This window comes from Colletotrichum orchidophilum (genome assembly GCF_001831195.1).
Source record: "Colletotrichum orchidophilum strain IMI 309357 chromosome Unknown Scaffold_21.1, whole genome shotgun sequence".
NCBI lineage: Eukaryota > Fungi > Ascomycota > Sordariomycetes > Glomerellales > Glomerellaceae > Colletotrichum > Colletotrichum orchidophilum.
In genome coordinates, this window is record NW_019172977.1 from 159958 (window position 1) to 184305 (window position 24348).

The 24348-nt window shown below is 53.7% G+C and overlaps 5 protein-coding genes across 5 annotated transcripts; 2 read left to right on the plus strand and 3 right to left on the minus strand.

The window, feature by feature from the left end:
• Nucleotides 1–4722: 4722 nt before the first annotated feature.
• Nucleotides 4723–6912, plus strand: CORC01_03493 (HSF-type DNA-binding protein; the record flags this gene model as incomplete). Its single annotated transcript, XM_022615142.1, has 7 exons — nt 4723–4779; nt 4856–4872; nt 4926–4998; nt 5058–5198; nt 5251–6126; nt 6204–6402; nt 6461–6912. The coding sequence occupies 7 exons, from the start codon at nt 4723–4725 to the stop codon at nt 6910–6912; spliced, it is 1815 nt and encodes a 604-aa protein (XP_022478320.1).
• A 6860-nt stretch (nt 6913–13772) lies between these two features.
• On the minus strand, nt 13773–14609 carry CORC01_03494 (uncharacterized protein; the record flags this gene model as incomplete). Its single annotated transcript, XM_022615143.1, has 1 exon — nt 13773–14609. One exon carries the CDS (start codon nt 14607–14609, stop codon nt 13773–13775), a length of 837 nt encoding a protein of 278 aa, XP_022478321.1.
• Nucleotides 14610–15704: 1095 nt separating this feature from the next.
• Nucleotides 15705–18033, plus strand: CORC01_03495 (eIF4-gamma/eIF5/eIF2-epsilon; the record flags this gene model as incomplete). The annotated part of the gene is made up of 3 exons (XM_022615144.1): nt 15705–15803; nt 15889–15945; nt 16003–18033. 3 exons carry the CDS (start codon nt 15705–15707, stop codon nt 18031–18033), a joined length of 2187 nt encoding a protein of 728 aa, XP_022478322.1.
• A 562-nt stretch (nt 18034–18595) lies between these two features.
• Nucleotides 18596–20490, minus strand: CORC01_03496 (tat pathway signal sequence; the record flags this gene model as incomplete). The annotated part of the gene is made up of 2 exons (XM_022615145.1): nt 18596–20235; nt 20337–20490. The coding sequence occupies 2 exons, from the start codon at nt 20488–20490 to the stop codon at nt 18596–18598; spliced, it is 1794 nt and encodes a 597-aa protein (XP_022478323.1).
• A 1829-nt stretch (nt 20491–22319) lies between these two features.
• On the minus strand, nt 22320–23675 carry CORC01_03497 (uncharacterized protein; the record flags this gene model as incomplete). Its single annotated transcript, XM_022615146.1, has 2 exons — nt 22320–23396; nt 23607–23675. The coding sequence occupies 2 exons, from the start codon at nt 23673–23675 to the stop codon at nt 22320–22322; spliced, it is 1146 nt and encodes a 381-aa protein (XP_022478324.1).
• Nucleotides 23676–24348: the final 673 nt, after the last annotated feature.

Genomic DNA, 24348 nt, shown 5'->3' on the forward strand with positions numbered 1-24348 from the left:
CAAGTTGGCAATCTGAGAAGGGCATGTTCGGCGCGAACCTGCGGTCACCTTCGCTGGCCGCATGCTTTGACAGCATCCTAGTTGTCCGTTTGGCGACGTTGGACCCTTGGCGACGCCGTGGCTCCGTCCAACTTCTTGGTTTGCCGATCTTGGCGCCAGATGGAATGCTGTCCGTTTCGGATTCGGCCTGGGACCGCTGAGCCACTTAAACTCTTGTACGCACACTGGTGTTTTCCGGGGACTGAGCAGCAGTTCAGTCGGCCGACACACATCCTTCGCTGAGACCTCTTGCATGGGCCGGAGGAGGGGCACGCAGCGAAATGTACAGTTGGGACAGCACGATGCGGTGTGCCCGTCTGAACTACAGGTAGCATCCAAGCTTCCTCTGGTGAGTCTGGACTCTGGGGAGGTAATTAGTCGGTTCAGACCGAAGCGCGGTTCCAGGCGGCTGGGTTTCGGCTGCTATCAGTCTATGTTGCACGCGCTCACGAGATATGCTTGCCTTGCTACGCCCTATTACGCAATGCCTTCTAGAAAGCAGAGAAAGGTTACCCCGGATGATAGATTGGGATCAGCGAGAGGTGCTTCAAGATGAGCAGACCGTGTTACACTGTTGAGAAATTGAAGGGGACAAGCTCGAAAGTGTAAAACGCAGATGTGCGTATCAGTTTCCGACGTCAGTGCTTTGCAGTTCGCGAGGTTAATTTGATGTTTTGGTATCGTGCGTCTACACGACACAACAGTTTCTGCATCGTCGTGGTCGGTGAGGCAGACGGGCAGACGGGCAGGCGGGTGAAAATGCACCGTCTCCAGGTGGAAGGATTGGCCGGAAGGAGGCAGCGGAGTGTAGGACCTCATGTCTAACCAGCCGAAAGTGCTCGTCAGATGGTGGCAGCGCGACAACACCCAGAGGCCGTCAGGCCCTTTAGGGATGGACGCCTTGGGCAGATCCAATAAATCAAGGCTGGCCAATCTGGAGGCAGTCATCGCGGATCGTTGCTGTCTTGGGCCTCAGGATGATGGCCGGGCGGATGGTGCAGCCGGCCAGTCAGGTTGCCAAATCCACCGCCCATCACACAGGCATCCAATCGATTGGTGACCAGCGACTGTTGACTGGGAGCACAGTGAGAAGGGTCTTTGGTCCAGGTTTATCTTTGTCCGAGATGTTCTCCCAGGCCGCCAAGCCGCCTCTCCCCGCATTACAGGAAGGACCCTCCGCTGTCCAGAGTTGAGATGGCATGCTGTCCAGGACTCGGCGAGACATGACAATATATGCCACTGTCTTTGCTTCCATTGCTCCTCGACCGGACACAACGCAACGAGAATCTGCGTCGCGGAAACAACCGATTGTGTTCTATTGGTAGTTCAATTTTCGGATGCAAATCCGTCCTTTCAGGTCACAGAGAAGGTGGCTTGCTCAAGCACGAGGTTTTCAGGTCGACAGGGCCTTTGGAAAGGAGCCATCGCGCAGCATGGAACGCAGCTAGCTTGTGGCTTATTTGTCCGCCGGAATTGCTTTTACAGCGCCGGATAACCCGAGTCTCTTCTTGTCTCGGACTCCCTTGTGAGTAATGTGTGCGTGCGTGCGTGCGTCTCTCGCATACTGCTACAGGACTCCAAGAGTCGGGACGTGAGGTGTTTTTAGGTCACGACGACCCAGAGAACAAGGGGTCCAGAGCAGCAACCAACGTGCCATCGCCCTAGCGAGTGGTCAGCCCATGGTAAAGTTTAGTTCCCCGCGTAGCTTGCAAACCCAGCAGGTTAAGCCAAACCTTGGCCCGATGACTCTGCAATCTGCACTGACAAGCTCTGTGAGCGCATGCCGTCTACGCAAGGCGCGCGTACCGTACCTTGTACGATTGGATGGGTCACTCTGCAGTTTCTTGTAGCTCCGGTGCTTTCTGTCCGTCAAGAAGATCGAGTGTCGGGGCCAGGGTTGCATGTCGCCTGTTCGCCCGAGCTGTGTCGGCTAGACCAACCGGGGAAGTCCTGACAGGCGCAACACATAACGCGGCGTGGTCAGAGAGACGCGGATGGTGAGAGTGGTGTGGTGAACATAAGTGAGGGTCGGAGTCGGCGATATGCAGACCTAAGGCACAAAGGTAGGTACTTATTGGAGGTTGGAGACAAGTCTCTGTATCTCTGCGCCTACTCCTATCCCTCATAAGGGCCAATAGGTTGAAGACAAGTTTGGAACTTCAGTCTGGTACGAGTCCATCTGTATCTGGAGATAGACTGTCTGTCTATTTGGTCATTGGTATGTTGAAATTGGTTTGATCAACCGTCAAAGACGAGAAGGGCAGGTTGGTGGATTAGCGTACCGAGGTACTCCCGGATGTTAGAAAAGCGCAAGGTATATGCAGGATGAGGGTACGTATCGCACACATTGTCGGGCTCCTTCCATGTTCTGGGAAGAGTAGGCATCGGGTATGAGGTCATAGTTCTCCACACGGACCGGCATTGGGCCCGCGCAGCCGGCAGCAGCTGGGCACGTCCAAGGGGTGGGGTCTTCCATAGAAAAGACCCGAAATGGACGAATCCGACCAGCGCAAAAGGAGACACTGTGAACGAGGGCTGATCCACAATACGCATGTCTCTTGTCTCCATCGCGGCTTAACCACTTCCAATGCTACGAAGGGCTACCTTCGCAAACTGAGGTGCTGAGCCACCTCCACCAGCGAACTGGGACCTCGAATTCGACAATTGACAATTCGACTCGGCGACCGGGGCTGCCAGATTGCCAGTCCCCCCCACCTTACCGCTCCTCCATGAGCTTTCCGGGTCGCAAATTCGCATGCGCAGCACTTAAATCACATTTTCATTTCCCGCATCCACGCTGCTTTCAGCCTTCCCGTCGAGAGTCAGGTTTCAGGCGTCACGTTCTCCCTCTCCCGTCCGTAGACCGCCGCCCGCCGCCCCACGGCTCAGGTCGCTTTTCTGCTCCTGGCAGCTTCTGGCACCCGCCGCCCGCACCGCACCCGCCTTCCCTTCCCTTCCGCACCGCGCAGGAAATGTACCAGAACCAGCCGATTGAGATTACGACAGGTCGCCGGCTTGTTCCCGTTCTTTACACGGTATCCGCACCCAGGAGCGATTCGAACGAGGTACAGGGTTACCTACCATCCTCGACTGCTCGCCTCCTCTCTCCACTCAACCTCTCCAATTATCCCCGTTCGACTCGAGTTTCACGTCCTCAGGACTCAAGAGTCATCAAAAGGTCAGGAACAGAATCACCCGCCGTGGCATCGTAGCGTCGGCGCCCTCTCTCGGACACGCAGACGTTGGGAGGACTAGCACAGGCACAGGCCAAAGTTTCCTTCTTTGTCCACCTCGACATCGGATCCCGCCTGGCTCAATCTCAATACTACCTAAGGTCACCCCTGTCGGTCTGGTCCCGCGGCTCTCTCTCGTCCAGGGCATCTCGCATCTCCCATCGTGATCTTATCCATCGCGCGGTCCCCCGTTTACAACCAACGCCACGTTGGTGAGTGCTTTGCGTCTTTCAGACCGGGTGTCTTCTTCTCTCTTTTCGTGGTGCTCTGGAGGCCTAAGCTGCAATAAGTTCGCCTTTCAAAAGAGGAAAAAGGCTACAAGTCAGTGAAGACGCCGGCGGTAGTGGCAGCGGCAGCACGAGCGCGAACGGCAGCACCATAAGTAATACTGGATTAACGATCCGTCGCAGCGACTTGCATACGAGGCAGCGCGCTAGCACCCAATACCACCACCGCAATCTCGGTCGCACGTCAAGCAAGCACCACACGGGTGCTGTACCGCGCATCCCAATCCCATCCCAATCCCATCGCACCGTGGCCGCGCCGCACATTTCTTCCCATCTCCCACTTTCAGACTCCCAGACGCACACACGCAGACGCAGGCGCCGACGCCGACGCGGACGCTGAAGCAGGGCAAGCAGCCAAAGCAAGCATATCCAGCTCCCACCATTCCCTGTCACCGCACCCAAGTCACCACACCTCCTCATCCTTGCCCCCTTCCCACACCCCCATCCGTCCCCGTCCCCGTCCCCGTACCTCCCTCTCCCTCGTCGCCCGGGTCCCAGTCGAGCAGCACCAGCAGCGCCAAAAAAACCCAGAACGAGCACCAAAAACGCACCAGCCAGGCCCTGCTCCACGTCGAGGCCTGCCAGCCATCCATCCATCCATCTGGTGCCCTGCGCCAGTTCCCAGTTTCCCAGATCTCGTCTTCTTGATTCCGCGAAACTTCACTCAACCTCTGCTCAATCGAGCCGGCGACCCTTTCTTACGTCCATCACGACTGCGCCCTCCCTCGGTTCCAGCGCACTATACCGAACAAGGCATCTTGGACGCACTTCGGCCGCATATTCCCCAGAGGCCGCTGCTGTCTTAGGTCCCTTACTATCTACTTTAGCCCCCATTCCCCCAGGCGACCGCATCCGGATACCGTCACATTGCTGCGAAAGCTTCGGAGGAGATTGGCCTATTCTCACCTCACCCCGTTTCTATTCCAAATCCCTGGATTCGTCTGGACTATCAATTCGTTTTGCAACGACCTGCGGACGAAGAATTCCTCCCGAGCCAACGGTTGGTCTGTTTTGCAATTTGGGAACCGCTTTGTGGCGACCTGTGGTCTTGTTGAGATCGCCTATCGAACGATTCTACGGAGTGCTCATCCTGTTCTTACCGCCAAATCGACTAAACAGGCGCGCACCGACTCTCAACCTCATCCTCAAACTAGGTGCCCAGTATGCCTGAGCCCGACAATGTTGCCGCCCAAGGCGGTGGCAGCAACTCGAGCGATTTTGTAAGTCTTTGACCCGTCTTCGAGCTTCGAGCTGTACTTGGCTGCTGCAATTATGGTACTAACTTCCTGTGCGCAGGTTCGCAAACTCTACAAGTTCGATGACCCCTCAAAAATAGCCATCAACCACTTGCTAACAGACGTGACAGAATGTTAGAGGATCCGGCCTATGCGAACATTGTCAGATGGGGAAACGAGGGTGACACTTTCGTCATTCTAGAGGTGCGCTGCGCTGGGAACAATGCGGGAAACTCAGTGGCAGTAAGCTGACTTACTCCCAGACTGACAAGTTCACCAACGATATTCTCCCAAAACACTTCAAACACAGCAACTTTTCAAGCTTTGTTCGACAGCTGAACAAGTATGACTTCCATAAGCTGCGACGCAACGACGAGAACAACGAGTCCCCCTATGGGAAGCAGGTAAGGGTCGAAACACATTCAGCCGAGCCTACGTTGCTGACACGGCATGCAGGCGTGGGAGTTCAAGCACTCGGCCTTCCGGGCTGATAGGAAAGACAATCTGGATAATATCAGACGAAAGGCTCCTGCGCAAAGGAAGACACAGCAGACGGAGGACCAGTTCACTACTAACCAGTCCATCAACCTGTTACAAGAGACACTCTTTGCGCAACAACAGCAGGTGCAGGCACTACAAGAACAGGTTGCCGAGATGGCGCGGACCAACAAGACGCTTGTCTATGAAGTCCACACCATGCATAAGATCATCGACGCCCAGCGGCAATCGCAACACGAAATGCTAAACTTTATGTCGCATGCCGAGGATAGACTGAGGGGTCCCCGGTACCCTGGCCAGAACCCGCAGATGAACGGAAGCACCATGGATGACCAGCCGCCTGAACTCCGACGCGCGAGAGAGCTTCTCTCTAGTGTAACAACCAACAGCGGGTACGATCGAGAGCTTGAGAGGCTCAACGGCGTGTATGCGCAGAGCTCTCCGCCTGATTCCGCCTCCTCCCTCATGTTCCAGCCTGGCAACGCCGGAATGCCACCCATGCTTCCCGAGCACATGAACATGCGCCACCTCGTCTATCCTGTAGGTGAGAACGTAGGCATCGACCCATTATCCCAGGACCACTTCAACAATATCCCATACACGCTGAACTCCTTGCCAATGAACGACTTCCAGGCTCCACCTGTCGTTAAGCCGGAACCCGGACCGGCCACGCCAGCTCCTGCCGCTGCTGCACCAGCACGGCCGCCATCGACGAACGATAAGGGTCTGTGGGGCAACAAGAAGCCACGGGTGTACTTGGTCGAGGATGATAGGACGTGCTCGAGGATCGGTTCAAAGTTCCTGACACAGATGGAGTGCATCGTCGAACTTGCTGTATGTGACTTACCTTCGCTGCGATGCCGAGTGTTGGTAGCGATGACCATGGCCTATGGGATGCTGACAAGTGGCAGGAAAATGGTATCGACGCCGTCAACAGATGTAAAGAAGTTCCATCTGGCCATTTCGATCTCATTTTCATGGACATTGTTATGCCGCAAATGGACGGCGTATCAGCAACACAACTCATCCGCGAAGTCCACCCCGACGTTCCTGTTGTTGCCATGACCTCGAATATCCGCCCCGAAGACATCAGCCACTATTTCAACTGGAGTGAGTTTTCGATGGTATCCCAGTCCGTTACATCAAATGCTAACAAGTCCCTTGTCAGGCCTGAATGACGTATTGGCCAAACCTTTTACCAAGGACGGCATGTTGCGCATCCTCAGGAAACATGTGCCTCACCTCCTGAAGAACGCCCCACCTGACGACCTCGCTGTAGGGCACGGGGCGGCTCAGCTTCACGCCAACAACATGACGGCCCCCCCGATGAACCCTCAAGTCAAGTTCGACTCCACGCCTGGTCAGTCACCGGCGACAACGGCGTCGTGGCACTCGCCCGGACAGATGCATCAACCGTCGCCGAATGTGGCAAGCATCGAGACGGGATATCCTATGGGGAGCACCGCGCAGATGGTTATGACGCCAACATCCGCTCAACGACCGACTTTCCAGAGCATGCCGCCTGGGATGCAGCAAATGCGTGTGCCCGAGCACATCGTTGGCGACGACCGACCAGAAAAGCGCCAAAGGTTATACGGGCCGCAAGGTGGATACGCCTAAAGAGTCGGCCTTCCGGTGCCCCCGAGTAATCCTTCCTCCCACTGTTCCGAACGGTGCGTTGAGATCTATTCGAGCGGGTGCCGGACATAATCTGAGTTCAATGAGGATGGACATAGTCCTCCCTTGCGTGGTGACTTTGCATCGCCGTCTTCGAAAGACTCTGAGAGCCTGGGAATAGACCCAAGAGAAGCGCCTTGCCTCAGAAGGAGGAGGACAGTTGGAAACCCATTGATGTTGCATTCCCACCACGTATCCGAAAGAGAGCGACTGATGATGTCCCACGACAGGACATGTCGCTAATCGGTACCGGCTTGTTTTAACGATTGAAGCATAGTCGGTGACAGCTTCTCAACCTCGCGATAAGGGGTTTCGTGATCGGAGTTGGTGGAGTACAATGGTTCGCACTCATGAACCCTAGGTGGTGTTCAAGGCGAATTTGAAAAGATATCTGCTGTCAGCTACAAGGGGCATATGCTACCCATCATCATAAATATACGTTTACCATTTTGCGTCACTGATGGATCTCATGAAAGTGATGCCGAATAGGAATGAGTCGTGAAGTAGGGGACGTGAAGCTTATGATGATGGCGACGACAGCGGTGTTTGACAGCGCGAGACACCCGGACCTGCGCTAGCAGCGCTCCCTGCGCATTCACCAGGGCTCTCTGGACCCTGAATAAATAAGATGCGGGAGAAGGGATGATGGGTACGACATCCAGACGCCTCATGCTTCCGTAACTTCCGCAATTTAGAGAGTGCTGGCTCTACTGAGACCGAATTACTCTTGAGGGTGCAGGGGCCCCGAGCCATGCGGGTAGGTGCGCAGTTGGCAGTTGCAGGAGGCGGAAGCCTTTTTTCGGGGTAGCCGGGGCGGGGGTTCCTCGGTTAGGTGCCAGTGTGGTGTCGCGGTTACCCCCGCATGGGACGGGATGGTCGATGGCGGTCTAGGCCCGGCCGTATAGCGCCCGGTGGTCTGATGTGCCGGGGTCTCTGCCAAGAAGGTCCGGAAGGGTCTGGAACCTCGTTTTTTTTTTCTTCCACACTGCACGACACTCTTTCGTCTGAAGCAGAGAAGGGTTGCTTGCTGCTGCTGCCGCCGCTGCTGCTGCGCCCCTTTTTTGGCCCACCACGACCGTTGTGTGTTTTGGTCTCCTCTTTCTTTGATTGGGATTTCTGGAGATTCGGCTGGGGGGCAAGTCGTCGGTTCGTAGGGTTATGCTGGCAGGCTGGTGTCTGAACTCCACGACCGTGTCCTTTGCTCGTACAATCACACGTTTGCGGCTGTGGAGAGACGGCAAGCTGAAGTGAGAGATCTATCGCGCGGTGGACCTTGGCACGAAGAAGGAAGGATCTGGAGATGATCCGGGAGATCGGCGAAGATTGGGGGGCGGAAGGGGCGGGGCCTTGATCGTCTGCTGGGGTTGACGTCGATAGAGGGTTGAAGGAGGAGGGAAGAGGCAAAGAGTAGATTATCGTCTGATGTGGGAGTGTGCGAGAGTTTATGCTGCTGCAGGTCTACCTTCGTGCCTTGGACGGACGATGGGATGGGAGGGGGAGCATGGGCCAGAACCTTTTGTGTCAGCGGCTCGTGGTTTTGAGCTCCGGGGCCGTTGATGGACCGTCCGGCCAGCCAGCCGATGACGGGCCCATGATGAGCCCAGACCCCGAGGTACCGATGACTGTGGTTCGTAGCCGCTACGGTCGCTGCAGATCGAGCCAGACCAGACCAGACCAGACCAGACCAGACGAGGTGAGATGAGACGAGGCCAGTCCTTTAAGAGAGGAGGCCCGGTATCAGTATCTTTACAGGTAAGCAGGCGACTGTGTAGCGCTTGTCTTGGCATGTAGCTCTACTGAAGGAAAAAAGGGGACAGAGCGGGAGGTTTCCGTTTGTAACTTTGCATCGATACGTGAAATAATGGTTTGTCTTGCGGTTAGCAGGAGAGAAAAAGCAAGTCGGGGTCCGGCCTGGCCTGGCCTTGGGGGGTTCTTACCGATAAAACAGACGAGGTTCTTCTTATCAAAGGGTATCTTGGTTGGCAGCACTGCAGCAGGCGGCGAGGCGACCCGGCGAACGAACTGTTTCGCCAAACGAACCACCGTATCCGTACACCCCAGAGAACGGCAACATCGTATCTATACTGTGTGCTGTTGTACGGATAACTTGCCGGCGAATTCTGCATGCTGCAAGGCAAGGGCAGGGCACAAGGAAGTAGTGTAAACGAAGAATGGTTTGTTGCAAAAGGGAAGGGGGGGGGAGGCTACTTACTGCAGGGTGCGGCTAAGTGTAGGCGAGATTGCAGTCCATAGGACCGAGGTGGTGTGAGCTTTTCTTCGGGTCGTTACGCACACACACGCACACACACGCACTCGCTCACTTACACGCGCACCCACACATATATGTATGCGACGCTTGCCTTTCCGCGGGAGCTTGCAGCGGCCTGGACCCAGCGATTGTTTTGGAACGGCCTAGACTTTTTTATCTTTTGTTATTCCTTTCGCTTTTTCCTTTTTTTTTTTCCTCTCCTGGGCTTATTTGGTTCTGCTGGTTGAAGTGGTATAGCCCGCATCGTATCTACTCGACGTGTTTGAGAATCGGCACCTGACGTTCCATAGTTCCATGTGCTGCCGCCGGGTGAATGGAAAAGGATGGATGGGTTGCGATAATTTACCCTTGGAGTTTTCCCTCTTGTCCGTCGTCTTGGCACAGATGCAGCTTGATGAAAGATTTCTGAGATGTGATGAAGGTGTGGAAGGGGAGGAAAATGCTTATATAGTGGGCTTTCGGACCCGGGAACGTCTTTGTAAACAACAATGTCGGAGTTTCTCCATCAACCCATGTCTTGATCAGGGGACTGAGACCTCTTATCGTTCTGTGTGGTCGATATCTCTACTCGGCAAAGGGAACGTGTCCCACTGGTTAAGACGCTGTCCATAGTCCCGGGGGTGCCTAGCCAAAAGAATCAGTCTGAATGCCAGCTCACCGGCGCTATCCGTTTCTTCTACCCAGGTTTGTGGGAGGGAGGATTGGCGATCAGCCAAGTGTCTTGTGATTGAGGCTGGCTGGGTGTCTGACTCTGGCCTTGGTGGGTGTGGACTGGAAACCGGAGATTACTCCGTCACAAATTCCGGGCGGTCTTTCCAACGCCCCTCAGGACTCGGGGAGCATCTCTGCCTGCTTGAAACTTGCACGATATCTGTAGGTCCCTGGTATTCTGCCCATGCTCATCAGAGGCAGGCAGGCATGGCGCCGGAAGAGGGGTAGGGGGTTGGCACACCCCTTGACACATGTACTTACACAGACAAACGCACTTCGGTCCCCCCGGAATCCATGGTCTGTCTGTCTTGGCTATTGAATTTTCCAGCGGACTTCTCCCATGTCTTCCGCCAGCCACGTGAGGTTGGAGAGAGTGTGGGTAGTTTGGGAGAGACAGACCATACCCGTTGTGAAATAAAAGGCAAGGGAAAAAAGCAAAGAGAAGGTGGTTCAGAAATGGAGGTATTCCAATGACCCGGTTTGTTGAATATTGAAACTTATTGTTTAAGCCAGCCTCTCCATCCTAGTAGAGACATTGAGAATGCTCTCTGGTCCCTCAGTGACAGTCTGCAAGATAATAGATGTCGCTCGGGGGAAGCAGGACATCAAAAGTGCGATATCACTGTCTCTTTGAATCTCCCACAGTTGCCTACCATCGTGACCGGAAACATGATGGTCTTCGTCCCACCTAGGCACATGTAAAAATGGTTTATTGGAGGTATTTCAAGTCAGGTAGGGTTTGTTCCGGTGGAAGAGGCTGTTTCCGTGAAATTTGAGGCATGCTGTGCAACGCTGTTTCGTCGCGAAGGTGCCCCATTTTCAAGCAGCTCATTGGCAAGCAGAATCTCGAGTAGTACTGGCAGAGAAGTATTCCGTTGGTCCAACCACCCTCGTTTGGCTTCTCCCCTCCCAGATGTACCAGTAAGGACCTATGTTTTCGTTGTAGAGGACGGAGTGGAATAAATCAGGTCATCATCTGCAGGTCACTTACTACACGGTCGTATCAAGAATCGTCTGCATGGACCGCTCTGGATCTCTTTTACAAACACATGAGGGCAACTTTTCTTTTTTCTCGGAAGGGAAATAGTTCTTTTTATCTCCGTCTCTTTTCAACCAGGCTCCTCCTTGGCTGAATGGTTGCTGATTTGCGTCTTGCAATCACAACTAGGCAAGAGTGCAGTTCGAAGACTCGCACAACATTGAAATGCTCCATTAGTATTACCGAGTCTTGATCTGAATTCAACTTCCCTCTCAATCCTGCCTAAGCTCGTAGTTAGTCTGAGTCTTGTTGTCAGATATATTCTTCAAGGCGAGAGACTGCCTTCGGCCATGAATCCAAGGTCGAGAACAAGGCGGCAAGTTAACGCCTCCATTTAGCCTCTCAAGAACAAAAAGAAATGAATTGAATAAAACATGCCAATTTCAGACCTCCTTTGGGATTTCACCATATCATCCGAAGGCCATAGAGCTCAAAGTCTCAAGGTCTCAGTGTCACCCACGGGAAAACAAAAAAGGGAGACGCCAGTCTGGAATCGACTAGCCACATAAGTGTATCAGCAAGCATGCGATATCATGCAAGTCTTCGGATGGGCGTAACTCGGGCCAATCAGACAAGGCCGCTTAGTTCCATCATGTCTCCCTTTCGTGTAACGGCCTGGGCCCCAACGCCTAGAACAAACTTGTCAGCCCGCGCAGCCGTTTGACGAGCACTACCATGGACATTCCCTACGCTCTTTTTTATCTGCCGCCTGCCTCAGCCGCACGCAAACCTCGGCATGCTGTGGCGTTTGACTTTGCTCGTGTTTTTTTTATGAATGGTTCGATCTTGGTTTTCGGATGGTTTACTCCGGGATCTGGGGCTTTGATTCCGTGTAAGTGGTCTGATTCGGGTCCAGTGATAGATATCCTCGGGTTGTGGGGAGACATGACGAGGGATGATGTGGTCAAATGTTTAGGATTGAAGATCGCTGTCGAGGCGTTTGTCGCATTGCTTTTCCCATGTTGGTGCAGGCTGGGGCGGGCACCATGGGCGTGGTTGGCTATGCTCTTGTCTTTAGATACCTCTCGTCATTCAGAATGTCAAAGCCTTCATACAAGGTGTATCAGGGAGACACTTGTTGGCAGCTTTTCATAGCATCTAGATTGCTTGTTGAGCGAGGTGGCAGTGAGCCTCCCTACGACCTGGTACCGGAGGTTCTCGGGTTTGATTAAGGGGCGCAATATCCCAGTTCTCTCTGGATCGCACCAAAGTTTTCATTGCGTGTGGCAGCAATGCCCATATCGAAAAGCCATCGCCAATTTCAGTTCACCATGGAGCTTTAGACAGGCATGCTTGTGAGATTGCTGAGCTGTCAGCTGTTTCTCGTTACATGGTGCCATTTTCTTGGATGCGGCGGTACATCTGCTTCCATCGTACAGGGAGTTATTCTTATGAAGGGTTGTGTATCTGCAGGTATATGTCGAAAAAATGATGCTCAAATTCCCAGTTCATGGTAAACTCATTGCTTTCATAGTTTAGTGGTCTTTCACAAGAGGCGGGAGGCATTGCTGCCTAATCCTTGACTGGCTTGGTTCACATCTCTGATTTAGCCTCTGGCTAATCTATCCATTTGCTGCTTCTTAAGCCGCCGAATGTCAGTTCTCTCCAATATCTGCTAATTCAGAAATTGACTGTTCAAGCCCATCTATTCAGGGATGAGAAGGACAATGACAAAGGCGACATCAGGAAGAATAACTCAAGAGACAGAATGCAGGAAAAACAATTGGGGTGTTTCCTGAGACTGGAAGTCCATCGTCAGAAACAGCCACTGCATTGCTCTCCCCTTGGAACCGCCTGTGACGATCTCGGTCTGACTTGGGAGTAAGGTGGTTGGAGCGAGGACTGGTAAAGGACGCCAGCTAAAAGTGGAATGCTTCCACGACGGCAATGAATCAACACAAGAATAAACAATGAATTACCATCTCGGGATTTTGAATTTTGTCTATCATTAAATGACTGGAGCCGCTGAAGTACCAGTCCAAGTTTTCCAAGTTTTGTACCGCGAAAGTGGTGATCGGGTTGTTCATCCGGCCTGAACACTTCGCCCGATTACTGAACGCCATCCAATTTTAAATATGGAAATGACGCAAAACCTGAAAACTGATCTGAGGATTCTACTTCTCACCTTGCCCGGTAATCAATCACTGTTAGAGGCGGGCCGTGTGGAATTATGTTCATGCCGTCAGCGAAGGTCTCGGGTCACGTATGTAGCTGCCTACGCCCATAGGCTTCCTGATCCATCTTGCCTTCATAACAGGCTCAAGTTCCGCCACCACCCTAATCAAATCCCTTAGTTTCACGATTTGCTTCACGATCTGCTTCATGGAGCAATTTGCATGTGTATTAACATTCTGTGAGGGCCTTCTACCCCTGCAGTCAACATGAACGCTTTAGACACGACAGAATCAAGATGTGGGATGTAAGCAAACTTCTGTGTGAAGTTTCTGCTTCTAGATACGGGCTTATTGATAAGAAGCTACTTTGAATTTCCGCCGAAAACCTGACCGCTTGACTTGATGCTTTCGAGCAAGTTAGGAACTCAGGAACTGGCCCCGGAAGCCGGAGCACCAGGAATTCCTGTGCATCAGCAATCCCGAAGTCTAAGCTCTGGAGATCTGATTTCCACAGAAAGTACTTCAGCACCTTTTGTCTTCGCTCCATGCACCGGTGCAGCGAGAGCGCCCGAATTGCTGACATATAGCGTCCCATTATCGCCACCTTTTCGAACACGACTGAGGTTGATCCCACCACAAGCATGTTGCCGTTGCTACCGAATCAAGACCACTACATATCTATCACCCAGGGTCTATTATTGTTTCCTTTGTGATTCATGATTGCTGCATTGACGAGTAAGGTGTTTTCAGTGTCTCCCGTAGTCGTAATTTCGACGCCTTCGATGACAGGGCTCACAATGGTATATGAAGAATCGGCACCCCATTCGATCATTTGCGACCCATAACCTTCGTGGAGATGGCCGAAGCAATGGACGCGTGGACGTATGCGTTCAATCGCCTTCCATAATTTCGGGCAGCCGCAATGAGCGCCTTCGCTGTCGAGGTCGAGTCGATAGTCTCTGCCTGGGACTTGCGGTGAGCCGTGTGTAACCACAATATCGACATTCTCGGAGATCGGGTTTGGACCATGGGTGTTTATGCCATGGCGCTCGCAGTCACCTGCTGTTTCGGCCGGACTGAATCTATCTTCATCCGGACCGTACGAGAATGCGTATCCGTTGAATTCGGGGGTATAGGGTGAGGCGTAGAGAGTGAAGGACCGACCATCATTGAGAGTGAATGAGTGGAGTCCTTCGCTCAGAAGACTGATTCCGGATTGCGTAAATAGTTCAATTGCCTTCTTCGGCTCTTCGGGATCATCATCTTCGTCTGAATTATTGGCCCACCACGTAGGATCCAAAGATATATCGTGATTTCCTGGGATCGCGAGCTTCAACTCCGCGTTACAGTCCGATAGACTTTTAATAGCAGCTTTGTAGTTCGACATGCCACCGATCATCGTGAGATCGCCACAGTGGATGACGACATCTGCGAGAGGAAGCTCTGAAGGGAAGGCGGAGTCGTGGGTGTCCGACAGGACCACAAAGCGAATGTTGGGAGTGGTCATTGTGGTATTGAGAGATGTAAAATTGGGTTAGGGACCTGGAAGTATGCATGCTTTCCAGGAAAGTTGTCGATTGTTCATACGCTGGAAGGGACGTTTGCCAACAGGGGACTCACAGCTGGCAAGGAGCCAAAGTAGCACTCAAGGGGCCTGAAAGTTCGTTCCATGTATCCATGGTCTATGCCGCCCTTTCAATGCGGAATTTGCAAAGCCTTGCCTGGATGATAGCGCAGAAAAGGCAAATAGAATCGCAGTATGCTGCATTTAAATCGGCTTTCGACTCTTTCATCTCGAGCAGGCAACACTGTTAGTGTGACTCACCTCTTCCACTGCTTTATTAATTCTTTTCCCCTTATCAGCTCCTCGTCCCCAGTTGCCCAGGCACAACATGATTCGCTATGTTCTGAGGCCGTATAGGCTTTTTAATACTGATTGATGGATGGACTCAGCATACAGATGAGAAAAATAAATGAGATAAGGATTATGTCTTGATATGCTCATCACTTAGGAAATACCCATTGCACGGATCTAGACGGCGACGTAATACTAGTACTACTCCGGATTATTTGGGAAGCTTCCGAGACCATTGAATATGCAGGCAATTTCTGCCTGAACCATTGAAAACATTTTGAAGCATCTTTCTCAGATGAAAATGCAAAGCTTGCGACGTGATTCCATCATCCCACTGGACCCACCCTCTCCTCCAGAGCTGATGAAGCTGGGGTTTCCGGATTATGCCGCTAGTGTTTTTGTTGAAGTGAGAAGCACTTTGCCTATGAATTGTATCTACAAGTAAAATAAGCGATCATACTTCTTGTGAGACTGTGTTGATGGAAGAAAAACCATTTCCCACTACAAGGTGACTACCTGCCTACCTGCCTACTGAAGCAGAGAAACGTACTCGGTGAGGCCCCTCACCGAGACAGACCGAAGCAAGACCTGTGCACGACCCACCTCTCATCGGAGCAGTTGAGTCACTCACCTTAAATTTCCAACTCCCAAGGTTGCGATTCTGCTTTGACTCACGACCCCGCGACCTACATAATAAATCCCCCCCAAAGCGCCCGCCCACCCCCCAGCGATCCACCTCTCTACACGATGTCGCAGCAAAAGGGAAAGGCTTCTGGTGCCGGCAAAGGCAAGAAGTCCGGCAAGGCTGGCGGAGAGGGCAAGCGCGAGGATGTTCTGCAGGCCGTGGTGAGTACTGAAGCGTCATGGTGGGGCAGGCCCGTTGAAGGGTTCGCGAAATGGCTAATCAGGTTACTTTTCTTCCCCATTGCAGCTCATCGCCGACTCCTTTCAAGACAGGTTCGCGCCATTTTCAGCAGAGAAGCCAAGAGTAAGTCGAGAGACGAGTTTCGGAGCCATGCGACGACGACTAACCGCCCGCCCGCAGTGTCTTCTACCCCTTGCAAACACGCCGCTCATCGAATATACCCTCGAATTCCTCGCCATGAACGGTGTCCAGGAGGTTTATATCTACTGCGGCTCCCACTCCGAACAGATCGAGAACTACATCAACACATCGAGATGGTCCCCCATGTCCATCCGGACCCCGTTTACGAGTCTTCAGTTCATCCGCGTCTCCAACGCCCGCTCGATCGGCGACTTCCTCCGTGATCTCGACGGGCGCAGCATCATGGATGGTGACTTCATTGTGGTCCACGGCGACGTGGTCTCCAATATCTCACTCGACTCTGCACTCGCGGCGCACAAGGCGCGCAAGGAGGCTGCGGCGACGAATATCATGACGGTAGTTCTGCGATCAGGCGGCGCGGAGGAGCACAGGACGAAACCCAACGGAATCAACCCCGTCTTCGTTATCGACTCCAAGACGAAGCGCTGCCTACAATACGACGAGACACACCCCCTCCAGAGCGAACACTACATGATGCTCGACTGGGCCGTGATCGACGAGCTCTCGACCGACTTCGAGGTCCGGGCCGACCTGATCGACGCAGGAATCGACATCTGCACCCCCGAGGTGCTCGCGCTGTGGTCCGAGAGCTTCGACTACGAGCTCCCGAGGAGAAATTTTCTGCACGGCGTCTTGAAGGACTGGGAGTTGAACGGAAAGGCAATCTACGCAGAGGTCCTCGAGGACGGATACGCCGCGCGCGCGAGTAATCTCCAAATGTACGAGTCCATCAGCAAAGACGTTCTCGGCCGCTGGACGTTCCCATTCGTCCCCGACTGCAACATCATCCCCGGCCAGACGTACAAGATGACGAGTGGTGCGGTCTGCGTCGAGGATGGAACGGTCATGGCGCCGGACAGCAAGATTGCCAGGTCGATCCTCGGCCAGGGAGCCACCGTGGGCGCCGGCAGCAAGGTATCAGACAGCATCATCGGCAGACGGTGCAAGATTGGCAGCAACGTCCGCATCGAGAATAGTTTCATTTGGGACGACGCCGTCATCGAAGATGACGCAGTCATCACACGCTCCATTCTAGCAGACTCGAGCGTCGTAGGCAAGGGCTCCGTCGTCGTCGCCGGCTCGCTCCTCTCCTTCGGCGTCGTCCTCAGCAAAAACAGCAAGATCCCCGAGGCCACCGTCCTCGCCGTCACCACACACAGCGGTCAGCCCGTCAACCCTGACAAATCCCTCGTTGGCCCCTCGGGCAAGGGCGCCCCCTACGTCGACCCCGAAGCAGAGGACATGGACGACGAAGACCCCTCGACCCTCCAGCGCTCCCTCATCTACAACCTCGCCCACCTCAACCTCTCCACCTCGACCATCTCGACCCTCTCCTCCGATGTCGACGACGACGACTCGGACGCCGCCTCGGGAATCACCCCCTTCTCCGCCGACTCCCGCAATCGCGCAGACTCCTTCGTCTCGGACGACTCCCAGGGCAAGTCAGGCTTCCACCACGACGCAGTCCACGGCCTTCTCGACGCCCTCCGCGCCTCGTCGGGCGACTTTGACTCCGCAAAGTTGGAATTCATGGGCCTCCGCCTCGCCAACGACGCATCAGACGTGGCCATGCGCAAGGCCGTCGCCATCGCCTTTGCCCGGCGCGCCGCAGAGCTTCTCGAGCCCGAGAACGGCGGCCTCGAGCCCGCCAAAGCCGCCGACTCGACCTTCAACTCTAGCAAAGGCGCCTCGAAATTCGTCTCCGAGGTCGGCGTCGGCGGCGGCGAGGTGGAGCAGGTCGAGTTCGTACTCGCGCTGCAGCGCGCGCTGCTCGGGTGCCGGAACCTTGAGCACGCGCGCGCCGGCGTGCTGCTCGCCGCGATGCTGCAGCAGCTGTATGGATTGGACGTTCTTGAGGAGGAAGGGATCCTGGCCTGGTGGGAGGACGAGCGCGCCGAGGAGGGCGAGGGCATGGCGGCGCTCAAGGACAAGTGTCGGGTCCTTGTTGAGTGGTTGGAGGATGCCGATGAGGAGGACGACGAGGATGATTCGGAAGAGGATGACGACTAGGTGTTGGCATCTCGGTCCACGTCCAGGGAATTCTGAGGGATACACAGGGGAAGAGAAAAAAAGAACCGTTCAAGAAATGAACGGAGTCTCGCACATGGGATAGGTAGTGTGGTAGAAAGAATGGCTTGGCTTGGCTTGCGCGGCGTGGTCTATGCAGCAAACTAGCAAGAAGGGCAGGACTTACCAAAAAGTTGAGGTAGACATGAATCAAAGAACAAGGTACATTAAACAGTAACCACGAACGAGCCTCATCAGATTGGTGTCACATAAAGTTGAAATGACTTGCTATGTTGCAAGGTTACTACGAACGAAGGTATCATATCAAAAGCATAAACCTCCAAACGCCGAGCTGAACCTGCCCCAGAAAGATGCGAAACTCCGACCCATCCATCCATCACCTTGATCCCTCGCCATTTGTTTTGCTTACTCATCCGCCGCAAGAGTTTTACTCAATTTTTTTGAACGCGTCCACTAGTGAAGCTCACGATCTCCAGACCAAATCCAGCCTCAAGTTTCTTGAACCAAAGTCCCAGAACGATCGCATCTAGTAGAACCTTTGCTTTCAGTAGTAGCTTTGGAGATCACTTCCGCCGCCGCCTCCACCACCGCCGTAATTACCACCACTGCCGCCCATGGGACGACCGGCTGGGCCCGTCGGGGCGTTCGGTGGGGGACCTGAGTTCCATGCGCTAAGCGGCGGTTGATACTGTTGTTGACCCTGGAAGCCGCCCTGCTGCTGCTGCTGCTGTGCCGGGAGGGACGGGTAGCTGTTGTCATCATACTCGACAGTCTGTCCATATCCTCCCTGCTGATTCCGGGGCTCGACGTCGTCGAGAGAGCGGTAGCCGTGCATACCCCGTCCGCCGCGACCGCCCTTGCCATTACCACGGCCTCGGCCGCCTCTTCCTCCACCGCCGCGGAAGCCACCACCACGGCCCCCGCCTCCCCGTCCAGAGTGGAAGTCGCGGCGCTCGTTGCGGCCGTTGTAGGGGTTGTTGTGTCGGTGGTGATCGCGTGAGTATTCGCCGCCGTCATGTTTCCGCTTAGAAGACTTGTTGGCGAAGAGCGATTCGTACTCGTCCTCGCGGGGGTCCTCTGGCTCGATGCGCAAAATCATTTTCTCGCCGACCGTGGTCTCAAAGGTCATTGCTTTATCGGCAGGGATGGGCTGCCAGTTCTGGATCTTGCCGGCATCCACGGGGCGGGCGCCCTTTCGGAGTGCGAGTACGACGAGAGGCGACGGGTTATCCGTGTGGAATTTAGCCGTAGCGGGGACGGGTCGGAGGCTCGCTGCCCAGATGCTATTCTCAAAGCACGCTGTGCCAGTGACCTCCCACTTCATTTTACTGCCCATGCCCCCGACTTTTTCCAGGATACTGGCCGGGGAAGGACGCGGGCAGATGAGAATGTTGTTGGCGTGGAACTTGAGCTCCTGCTCAGGTAAGCCTGAGGGGATCAGGGCAAGCTTCATCAAGCGCGCCGTATCTTCTTTGCTGATCAAATAACCTGTGAAGTAGACAGTCTTTTTGACCCTCAGGCGTTGCGGGCGCACATCAGACGATTGCTTGGCAATCTCCTCGTTGTGGAGATTGATCATGTGCTGCACCTCGGCAACCTCGACCACAGGGTCCAGCGTCGTTGACATGTCTGCGACCTGGACCACCTCCGCCGTGATAGGCCCGCGCGTGCGAGTGGCATTGATGTTCTGCTTGCGGTTATACTCCGCCATGAAATCTCTGAATCCCTTGACGTGCTTCGGGCGGTCCTCGTAGATGCGAATCTCTTCAGCGTTCTTGTACGTTTCCATGACCGCAGTGAGGAAGAGCTGCTTGAAATGCATCGTACTCGAGAAGTTCTGATTCGTCGGGCTGACGGCAGGCTTGAGGCCAATCATATCAAAATCGAGTCCCTTGCTCTGGATCATCCTCTTGATGAGCTCCCCGAAGCCTCGCTCGGAGCGACCCGTCAGCAGAACACAAAGAGCGTCCTTTTGCTTGATGCTCAGCTTCACCAGCTCGACAATCTTCTCATTCCACCAGCCCTCCCACTCGCGCTTTTCCTCCGTGTCGGCGCCCTCGCCGGTCGCTGAAAGGATTCGGGAGTCGTGCCACCAGCCGCCGTTGCAAATGACGTCTTGACTTGACAGAACGCCGATCGTAGGACCGCTCCATAGTGCGGGGTTCGGCAAGGGAGTTTTGAAGACTGCGGATTTCAGACGACGTTAGCCTTGGTGTGTACGAATTGGCGTGATAATCATGCGACGCTGGAGATGGAGAGGAGGGGGTGAATAGAGAGCATCGTACGTGTGTTATCAAAGTCGTAGATGTGTAGGGCTTTGATCTTGTCGACCGCGGGCAGCTGCTTCGTCGCGATGCTCCATCTGCTCAATGCAGTAGTCGTCGCGGAGGATGTCAAGTAGGCCGCCTTAGCAGAGCCATTGGCGTATGCGGACGTCATGACTCGGCGGGTGAATCTGGAAGCTGCCAACATGAACGTTGCCCAGACTTCGAAATCCCGAGAGAGGTGGGAAATGTTCAAAGAGCGGGTCGTCGATCGGTCGCGAGCGCGCAGAACCACCGGCTAGGGGACTCGAGCCTTGCTACAGCGGTAAGTGCGACCGCGGCTTGTGCCAGTAGGAAGTTTTCCAACCGTTGGCTTTGTGGGGCCTCGCCGTCATCAGGGAAGGCGAGTGCCACTGCAGAGCACCTACCTTACCTGTGCTCATTAGGTACGCACCACAGCAGCTCTTTTACCTTACTTAATGATTGCTTATGTTATTGAATTGATTAGATAAGCGATTTCCATCGCTCGGATTGTTAACCCGGGCCTCATCAGTTTGCTGACAGCATCACTTAAACGGTCAACACGGAGCTACGGACAGCTGGACATATCTATATTTTGTTCAGTGGCAAATTTTCTCTAGTCAGATTCTTCCGAGTCAAATTAGAGCATGCCAAAGCTAAGGTACAAGTGTGCTTCGAAGTTCCGGCATCCCGCCCCACATCCGGTCCCGCAGCATGCCGAGGTGGAGACATTAAAGACGGCCGCCGCCAGCGTGCGTGTCAAGATCTCCCTCGGTCGAAGAAGCTTATGTCTTTCTTCAGTCCAGGGACTTCTCCCTACGAACCGGACGGAATTAAGGGGAAGTAATTTGGAGCCTGAATCAATCACCTGGGAAACAGCCGCGATACATGCTGTTGCTTCCATATGGTGCACTCCTCACAATGTAGTAACGTCGCTTCTCTGACCACGAATGGCAGAAATAGGTGCCATGATCGGTAGTGTAGAACCAACAAATTTAATCCACGATGATGCAAACAGGGGCAGGCCAAAAGCTACTGATTCAGGACCAGGATAGAAAAGACTCATCTGTTCAAGTTTGTAAGTGATGTATTATTGTCAGACACAGAAGCATCGCTGAGCGTTCTTCCTTGCCCAGAGCTTGCTATCGGTGTGAACGTTCTGTGTGCGTGTTGAGCGTAGAATTCAAGTAGGGTTTCTTTCTCATTACTGAGCTTACTTAACCTAGACCGCCAACGAGCTGGCTTGGATTCAGGAAGCATGATCAGCACAGAATGAGGTGGACAGGATGGCAAATTGAAGTTTCTCTTATTTTTCTCATTTTTGTCATTTTTTTGTAGTTTTGGCTGACCCATGGCCTTTGCTAGATTCGTGCCTCTTACCAGCACTAGCTTCCGCTGAACCCCCGGGAGGCGAGGCCTGCCAATACATTTCGTCAATTTAGACTTTTCGTATACCGTCCTCCTCTTCTCGGCGTGTCTAGTCTTGTCGCTGCTCCCTTCGTAAATGTCATCGGTACCCCTCCACTCTCATTCCATCCAGCTTTGGTGCTCTCTTGCAAATCCTGTGTTCCGTCCCAAACGAACATACAGAGGCCATACCTTTGGCGTGTAAGTTCCAAACATCGACAAGTACCAACATGAGAAAAACATGGTTTGAGGTCATACATGCCCCTTTGCGTCCTTAAAATACCGGACATTTGTGAACAGAAAAAGGAAACGACAAATAAATCAGGATCGGGGAGATTTCCCGTACCGTAACGCCAAAAATTAGAAAAGAAAAAAATTGCCTTTCCCATGGGTATTCCATGCCGCCTTTTGTGGACCGACCGATGCAATGCGTACTCTAAAAAGTCATGCTCATGAACCAGCCAGGGTCCCTTCATCTACTCACACCGCTTTGTCATGTTCCTCTCTTCGACACCTCCATCCTTATTACATCCGCCAGCGCTCCTTGTGCCAAATGACACGGTGTGTTATGCCGACTTACAATGTCGGGTCAATGGCACCAGTATCGGACTGCTCGCCGAAATCAAGATAGGCGTCCCAGTTGTCGGTCGCATTGGGGCCAGGGGTAGCCTCATCGCTTCTCAGTTCGTCGTAGCGGGACGCGTAAGGGTTGACATGTCCATTGAAATACTCGTGCGAGGAAATCGTAAGCTCATTCTGATGCTGCTCATGTTTCAGATCGGCCAGCGAATGAGTGTCCGGAAAGTACATCTGTTGCTGCAAAGGGTTGCCCATAAACATCTGGGCCATTGGGTCGTTCATGTCCAAGTTTGGCACCATCATCTTCGCGTCCATAGGCAGCTCGGCGGTAAATAATGACTCAGGCGAGAAGAGACTGTGGTCAATAGTTGTCATGGGCGAAGGGAACGTCGATGCGGTTCGCGTCGAAGGAGTACCGGCAGCAGCATCCGATGCCGGAGACAATGCTGGCGGAGACTGTGGATGATCTCGCAACACGGGTGTGGCCACATCCATCGGTGAGGCTACGGACTGCGTCCTCTGGCGCTGATATATTTGTTGCTCAGACTGAAAGTTCACGGCTGCAAAGGTTGGTGACATGGGACTCGTAACTGTTTTTTCGGGCTGAGTGGATTGCTGCTGCGACACTGAGCGTTGCCCAGGAACAGAGTACATCGAGTTGGTGATGTTACGTGACAAAGCCTGTGCTTGTTTGTTGGCGTTGGGGAACTGCTCAGCAAACATCTTGTTGATTGGATTCTGGGCCCATTCCTCGTTACGAAGCCCAGCAACCATGCTCGCCATGGCCACCCGATTAGCCAAAAAGGCGTTGACGCGGTAGTCGAACTCTGGGGAACCAGTCTGAAGGTGGGCAGCCAGCATGCGGTAGGACCGGGGCATATCATCCTCTTCCTCTTCGTACATTTCCTCGGCCTGGACAATTGCTTCAGATATCTTGAATCCCTTGCCGGTGCGCTTCTTGTGGATCTCGCTTGCCATTTTGGCTGACTGGACACGAGCTTCGATACTGCGGTCTGCTCGCCTTGAAGCGGCAATGTACGCGCGCTCCTGATTCTCTTCATGGGATCTCTCGGTCTGCGATTTGATTGTTAGCGGTTGAAGGGGGAAAAAGCAAACTTTCATGAAAAGAGTGTACAGAAACGTGGCTGAAACGTTACGCGGGAGTGCGGATAGGTCCAAAACGTTGATTTGGAATCGTGGATAGATCATGATGGACAAGAAATGGACTCTGGTGCGAATAGGAAGCTTGAGTGGGGAATCACAGCATAAGCTGAAGCGTCGTACCTTCTTCTGTGCCCGTTCAGTCTGCATCGTGGGCGACAGGTTGCTGGCGTCCAAGGATCGCTTCGGCATTTTCGTTGACGTCGAGGACTCGGAGATCGACGAATATTATAAAAATGTCGAGTGGTAATGAGATCGAAAGTGGCTTCGCCAGCGAGGTGCGCGACGCAGTCTGTGTGTGTCTAATGGAAGCTTGTGTTCACTTGCGGTGATGGACTTCGTTGTGGCTAGAACCTTGAAGCCAAAATCACCTGATGTCGCAATAAAGTCGGTCAAACCTAGTCTGTGCCTAGGGATATAAGAGTATGTGAGTCGTATGTGTCTATCGTGGTGGCCGAAGACGGTTGCGTTCGAAAGGGAGCTTGTCGGTCGGGGGACCAAAGGGTGTGTAGACGTTGGAGAGGCAAATGGTGGAGCAGGGCGGTATCCAAGTCTTATACAATCCCAGGGTACGTGCGTACATGCTCGGGAAAAATGGCGCGGGTATCAGGATTGAGGTGCGAAGCAGCGAGCAGAGGAAGAAAAAGACAGCGAGTGAACTGGCTACCTCTAGGGGTGTGGAGGAACGGAGGACACCCCGGAGCAATGTTCCTTGCAAGAAAGCGTGGTAGAGGGTTATGTCCAGGCGGGAGAGATGAGAGAGCTTGAGGAGGTACTGCTGGGGGTACCTTACTTAGGTTCTGAGGCTGGGTTGCCGGAGGAGGGGAGACCAAATAGACGACCGGGTACAGAAGAGACCGGGGAC